The 7,500-nt window shown below is 46.5% G+C and overlaps 1 protein-coding gene across 1 annotated transcript in view; it reads left to right on the forward strand.

Annotated features, from left to right (window-relative positions):
- Positions 1 to 7,500, forward strand: part of camta2 (calmodulin binding transcription activator 2) — a gene marked incomplete at its 5' end in the record, with an annotated part of 13,403 nt that overhangs the window by 1,200 nt on the left and 4,703 nt on the right. The window contains 11 exons of the mRNA XM_079478230.1: positions 1,537 to 1,687; positions 1,810 to 1,935; positions 2,073 to 3,787; positions 4,026 to 4,152; positions 4,251 to 4,385; positions 4,615 to 4,772; positions 5,445 to 5,629; positions 5,708 to 5,786; positions 5,860 to 6,094; positions 6,176 to 6,477; positions 6,580 to 6,746. Of these exons, the coding sequence (XP_079334356.1) occupies positions 1,537 to 1,687; positions 1,810 to 1,935; positions 2,073 to 3,787; positions 4,026 to 4,152; positions 4,251 to 4,385; positions 4,615 to 4,772; positions 5,445 to 5,629; positions 5,708 to 5,786; positions 5,860 to 6,094; positions 6,176 to 6,477; positions 6,580 to 6,746 (3,380 nt within the window). The remainder of the gene's footprint in view (positions 1 to 1,536; positions 1,688 to 1,809; positions 1,936 to 2,072; positions 3,788 to 4,025; positions 4,153 to 4,250; positions 4,386 to 4,614; positions 4,773 to 5,444; positions 5,630 to 5,707; positions 5,787 to 5,859; positions 6,095 to 6,175; positions 6,478 to 6,579; positions 6,747 to 7,500) is intronic.

Consider the following 7,500-nt stretch of genomic DNA (forward strand, 5'->3'; position numbering starts at 1 on the left):
AGGTTAGTCATCACCGTGAGTCAAAAATCTACCCAATCAGAGAGCGGTATGCGTGCATATTTATTTTTTAAGAATTGATGTGTATTGGTTAAATTAGCACACAGGATTTTTTGACAGAATACAGTAATGATGTCTATGTTGTGTAACTCTGGGTTTTTGAAGTGTATATGGTAACACTTCACTTAAAGCATATATGGATAATGCATCATAAAAGTAGTTTTAATGCTTTGTAATGCATCTTATAATGTCTTATAATTGTATCTACAGTTTATGCGTAATAACACTTATCAGTTCATTTTTACACTTTGCATTTTATATTTGGTTTTAATTCTTTACAACAGCATTTAATGTATTACAACACACGTAATGAACAATAATAATGCACCATACCATTTAATAGCCCTTAAAGCAGCGGTATGTAATAATTTTACTGTATTAAATATCAAAAGAATACCTTAATATGGTCGTAGGCATTGAGGAAACATGCTAAGTTCATATATTGGTGTGTCCTAAAAGGCGATGCTATAGCCAGTTATTCCACTTTGACATGTGCGTTCGGTTGGAATGACTGCTTTTGTTTTGGTCAGTGTGACCCCGCCCACTGATGATTTACCCACTAGTGTATTTCCACAGCTCGGTTGCCAGTTGGTGACAATCACAGAGCAGATTCCACCCTTTCCGGTACTATAACGTTGCAAACTTAGAAAGACTAACTATATTATTTTACAATTTACGAGGAGTATTATACAATTTTATTACGGTTATTTAGACGAGATGGCAATATGGCTGTCAATGTGACCTCCGGAGGACGCAACCTCTGAAACCAGCTGTTGACTGAGTTTTATTTGCCAAAAACAAAACGACTGCTAACATAAAAATGATTAGATTAAGTTACAGTGTAAAGGCCATTGCACATTGAGTCAGAAATTTGCGGCTGAAACGTCTGCACGTTAACAAAATAAATTTCGTCCTCACTTGTGTCAGTCACACTTGCACACTGCCTCTGAAAATTTCGGACTGTATGTGCAAAGACCTTAAGAGTCGATGCTTTCCATTACACTCCTATAAGTGTCTTACACATGAGGAAATTCGCGCCAATATTTTAAATTTGAACTGTGATACTAAGCTCAACCATTAGATGTCAATGTGACATACGGCTCCTTTAATAGTGCATAATACCAAAAGGCTTTTAAGTAAAGTCTTGGCGTGTAGGTGAAATGAGCTTTTATTGTCATTTAAACATGGAGAAACAAAAACAGTCTGTGGTGCTCATTAACATAAAACTGTTTTGACACACACAACACTACAGAACGCATGTACAACATGTCTGTTCAGTTACAGAAAACAACACGTGTGTGTGTAGGAATCGATTCTTCAACTCAGAATATAGAATAGACGTTACAGGGAGAGTAAACTGCGGATTTCATTCAGCAATCAGATCATTGATCAACATGTGAAAATGTGAAACCACAGAAGATAGGCAAAGATATGAGAGTAAGAAGTGTGTTTCATCCAGATGTTGACGTGTGCTTGTAGAATCCGGACATTGTGCTGGTACATTATCTGAATGTTCCGTCACTGGAGGAGAGCGTGAAATCCTGCGGTCCGGTGTCATGTACACTCACAGACCGACGGGACAGTCTGCGCTGGAGCCGAGACGAACTGCTCTCACAACTCAAGCCCATGTGTAAACAAATATTTCACACATTATTTTGTATGATAAAGGATCATATGAGTAGCATTTGATTATTATTTACATAACATTGATTCTGAGAAGTGATGTTTGTTGACATCTGTGTGTGTGTGTAGTCCACAGCATGAAATGGTCTTGTGGAGGTATCAGTGCAGTGGAGTTCTCTGTGGAGCAGATGGTTCAGCAGATTCTAGAAACTCAGCAGACCAAACCTCAACCCCGAACACACACCTGTCTGTGCGGTAACTGACTCTCTCACACACACACACACACACACACACATATAGATATTGACTAAATTAATAGTTGCAGATTCACGACTTTACATCTGACAGGCACAAATATCATTAATTTATCTCCACACTTCTCTCTCCTGCAGCGTCTCCCGGCTCCAACATTCCTCACCGCTGTACTAGCACGAAACATCGCATTATCTCCCCCAAACTTCCCACGTGTTCCGCCCCTTACCCCGCCCTCACAGAGCTGCAGAATCTGGCCACTGAGAGCTCGGGAGGGGAGGTGGTTCGAGAGGTAGCGTTGGGTGATGCTGTGATGGCCGTTGTGCCTTCAGAGAGGAAAGTGACGTCCAGTAAGCCAGAGGATTCAGGACGAGTCATTACGGAGGACACAGGGGGCGTGGCTTCACCATGCTCTTCTTTGTCCTCCTCGAGTCCACCCCAAACTCAACGAGCGGTGACCATGGCCAATGGCAATAGAAACGGATTCTACGGTGACCAGCGTGACGGCCTGACAACGGTGGCCCTGCCGCGGAATGCGGTCATCGTCATGACAACGGCAGCAACGGTGAGCCGTGGGGGGGAAGATTCGCAGATACTCACCCGGGCCAGCAGCCATCTTGTCCTGTCCTCCGTAACGCCCAAACGAGACACGCCTCCCCCTCCCACCTCCATCTCTCCACCGAGCCCCGTCCCGGCCAATCAAGGCATGGCCACTCTGTCACTCACTCTACTGCCCAGTCCTGTGATTGGAGGACTCGTAATGGCTGACCGAATTATCCCAGAAGCACCCAGAACACTCCTGCAGGCGGCGTCTTCATCGCCCTCCCTGCTCCCATTCGACCCTGACTCTTTCCTTAACAGCCCTAAACAGGGTCAGACCTACGGAGGCCCTGCCCTCCTGTCCCATTTCTCCCCTCACTCCATCTGCAGCTCCTCCATCCCGTCACCAGCTCCCTCAACATCTCCTCAGGCTCCATCTCTTGCTCTGTCGCTCTCGCCCACTTCTCCACCATCATCTCTGTCTTCCCTCTCTTCAGAGGTGGAGAGGAAGAGCGTTGCGGGTCGTCCCTCTTCCAGCCAGTCCTCACTGTCTCCTCTCTCTCTTTCGCTTTCTCCGTCTTGCTCTACCCCCGAGCTGCTTCCCCTATGCCTGGAGTCATCCTTAGGTCTCGATCCGCTGAACCAACCGCTAAGTCCCGCCCTCTGTACGCAGGAGCCCATGACGACGCTGTCAGTGGAGTGCAAAGGTCCTCCTGCTGGCCTTGATACACAGTCTAATCACTTACTGACCAATCAGTTCTCACCTTCTCAGCATATGGGTGACCAGTTAATGTCCGCCAGTCAAGTCCATACGACGTGTCCCTCACTCGAAGTGTTGCCAACCGATCGGTCTTCCCCTGAGGCTGAAGAGGTGCAGCTCCTCGCGAGCAACTTGACATGCATTCAGCAGCAGAATATGACCCTACCCACTTCCACGCCCATACACGGACAGATGAGTCCTGTACAGGTAAAGGAAGAGCAGTCTCCGCCCACTCATGTGCACTTTGAATCAGAAGTAACTCCGATGGACACCGCCCAGAGTTCTGACACCACCCACATGGACAACCAGGAGACAGGGCTGACCTTTGACTCCACTTTCCCAGACCTTATTTCTGAGCTGATAACTGAGGACAGCATCAACCACGCCCCAAACCCACCCGTTTTCCCCATCAGGTACATGGTTCCACCTCAGCCGACACCCTCCACATCGTTCTTACCCTTCCCTCTGCTCACACACACGTCCAGCGGCTCTGCGGAGGACACCCACCGATTGGCCAGCATCACAGACTTCTCACCGGAGTGGTCTTACCCCGAGGTACCATCTGCACTTTCTTCCTTCTGTCATCATTGAGAATTCATTTTGTTTTGACGCAATAAAGCCACACATGTCTAACTCAGTAAAATACGATTGACTGCATTCATCTTGTTAAACATTCAACCCTGTTACTGCACACATCTTTCATTTTTTCCTCTGGATCCTGTCTGTCAGAGGTTTGTCAGTGTTGTGTGTTTTTCTTGATGGTGAATGTTTGTGATGTGCGTCTGTGTTTTAGGGTGGAGTGAAGGTTCTGATCACGGGTCCGTGGTCTGAGACGGATGCCAGATACTCGTGTGTGTTTGATCAGAGTCGAGTTCCTGCGTCTCTCATTCAGACGGGTGTCCTGCGCTGTTACTGTCCTGGTAAGCAGCACAAGTCCAGTCATTCTCTCTTCTCTAGTATAATGAAATATAATGTGCTGTTAGGTTATGAACAGATCTGTGTGTGTGTGTGTGTGTAGCTCATGAGGCAGGTCTTGTCGCTCTACACGTCTGGATGGATTGTCATGTGGTTTCCTCATCTGTGCTCTTTGAGTATCGCGCCCGTAACGCCTCGTCTTTACCCAGCTCACAGCTGGACTGGCTATCACTGGATGGTAAACACACACACACACACTCACACACACACACACACACACTCACTCACTCACTCACTCACTCACACTCTCACAGACACTCACACACACACTCACACACACAAGCAGTATATCAAGCACTAAACACATGCACGCATGCACACCTTGTGTAGTGTTAACGTGAAACACTGTGAGTGTATTGTGGTATATTCTCATCACGTACATGAACAAACATTTGTGTTGTGTGTAGATAATCAGTTCAGGATGTCCATTCTGGAGCGATTGGAGCAGATGGAACGCAGAATGACAGAAATGACAAACAACAACCATCAACAACATGTGAATCAATATCATCAGCAACAACACCTGAACCAAAACCCTGCGACACGGCTCACTCCTGAAAACCAGGTACGCACACACGCACACACGCACACACACACACACACACACACACACACACACACTGTTATCAAAATCAAATCAATTGTAAATGTTTTGGTGATGTTTTATCTAGAGCAGTGTTCCTCAACTGGTTTGATCACCGTGATAAATGAACAGCTGATAGGTTCAAGTTAAGTCTATTAAATAAAAGTATGGCATCAGAAAAACATTGAGAACAAGTTTTTTTAGACCGTACACTCCACGACCCACCAGCTGAGAAACACTGATCTACACAAAGTCGGTCTGAGGTCACGTGTGTTATATGAGTGAGACGTGTTCTGTCTCTGTTCAGTCAGATTTGTTGAGATATGATCAGTGTCAATGATATTTTGTAATGTTGAAGGGTTTGTGTGCTCTGATCAGGCTCGGCAGTGGAATGGACGTGTTTATTAATAGCACATTTTCCATGTTCATGACCCATAAACACACAATCAGAGAGAGAGACTTAAAGTTCATCATAAGATGACATTTCTCTTGTTGTGATTGTGTTCTAAAGCTCACACGAGAACTGACAGAAGAATCAATGACTAATGCGGTGACCTGCTCCTTTAAGAGAATAACAAAACATTTCCTTCTTCAGTATCTCTGAAACGCTTTACACTTTATTCATCAGACTGTGTGTGTGTGTGTGTGTGTCAGTCGGGTGTGTGGTTTGAGCACAGGATCGTGTCTGTGTGCGAACGCATGATGTCGGGCGGTCGATGGGAGCGAGACACTGAGAGAGAGACACTCACACACTCAGTGAGACATCGAGGAATGACGCTGCTTCATCTGGCCGCTGCGCAGGGATACACACAACTCATACACACACTCATACGCTGGAGGTAAACACACACAACACACAATCAGAGCAGAGAGGTGAATGTTATTGGTGTTAAATGTTGTGTGTTTGTGTGTGTCAGGAGTCTGAACGTAAACAGTTTGACTCTGGAACAGGAAGTGGATCCTCTGAACGTGGATCATTTCTCCTGCACACCTCTGGTACGTCTCGTCACACATACACATGTGCAGTTATATATATACATGTGTGTGACAGTGTTGTGTGTTTGTGTAGATGTGGGCGTGTGCTCTGGGTCATCAGGCAGCTGCAGTGTCATTGTACCGCTGGAGCAGTGCGGCTCTGGGAATCCCCGACTCTCTCGGTCGACTGCCGCTGGCCGTGGCACATTCCCGAGGACACACACAACTGGCACGCTGTCTGGAGGAGTTACACACGCAAGAACACACACGTGACGGCCTCTCACCCACATACAGACCGTCCTCTCCACTGTCCAACAGTCCTGACACCGGTAACCGTATGCACGTACGCACACACACACACACACACACACACACACACACTGAATCTCATTGGTCTCTCTCTCTGTCAGGTTTAAGTTCGTCCAGCAGTGTCCCCTCCCCCAGTGACCCGCCCTCTCCCTCCCCTAGCTCCGCCTACTCCAGTGGTTCTGTTCCTGACCCCATGGACTCCGCCTCCTCTCCCTCCTCCCCTCTGTCAGTACCGCCCCCAGCCGACTCTCTCTTCCTGATGGACTATGAGACAGCGAGCCCCCCGGCGGCACCCCCACCTCACAGCAACACGATGTCTCTTCATTCGGAGCTGGCCGATGAGCTGCTGGACTACAGCGAGAATGCTGAGAACGAGGACTTCCTGTCAGCTGACGTCCAGCAGGTGTGCACTAAACAACCCCTCAGCCAAGACAGAGTGACATGAGGATTTACATGTGTGGAGTTGTGTTAATAGTCAATAAATGATGTCACGTGTCACTATTAGGTTGACATGACAACACTGGCTGAGCAAATCATCGAGGCCACACCCGAACGAATCAAACAGGAGGAGTTTAATCGAGAGGCGGAGTCACCGCTGAGAGAGAGGAGGGACAATCCCGCCATTCATGACACGATGCCTTGGCTTGCACCGTACCTTGACACTGTAGACAGGTACACACACACACACACACACACACACACACAGGGCTGGTTCTAATAACATTTTTGGAGCGTTGGTAATAATCAACACTGAATATACAGAGCTTCTGAGGGAGTGGCTTCTCTCTAATAGAGGCAGGAATCTCTATGTCTGTTTGTTTGCATTGTTATTATGTCGAACTGTTCATCCAATCGACTTCATGCGTGACAGGTGTGTGCTGCGGACCCAAGGGAGTGCAATATCGCATTTTGGTGCAATATGGACACGTGACACGTTCAGAATCTATACACTTTGAATAAACTACTGAACAGCGTGAGACCGGAAGTGGCATCCCTCACATTAGAAAAGTTCTGTTTTGTTTTTAATGGCAAATTATATTTTGTTTAGTTTCTGTATTAAGTTAATTTATAAAAGTGGTGGAAGTATCTTTTGGTTCAGGTGCTAGCATAGTTTCATTGCCGACTGCGGATTTAAATGCAATAAACCCATACATGAAGGCCATTCCAATAGAGCTTGTTAATCGACGTTACGGCCCGTTGCATCCTGGGGCAGCGCCGCCATCTTCAGAGGTTGTTTACTAGAATTAGAAACGGTGGGAAATATGAATAAATCAAGTCAAACGGAACAACATTGAACTGAACTCACTAGCACAAAAGAGCCGCAACACCCTGCATTTAACACGTCACCGACACATTCTCTAAAGTTCAGATTTGTTTTCAGTGGTAAATTAGATATATTATAGTAAGTTTAGAGAAATGTTTTGTG

This window comes from Barbatula barbatula, assembly GCF_947034865.1.
Source record: "Barbatula barbatula genome assembly, chromosome: 17".
Lineage (NCBI taxonomy): Eukaryota > Metazoa > Chordata > Actinopteri > Cypriniformes > Nemacheilidae > Barbatula > Barbatula barbatula.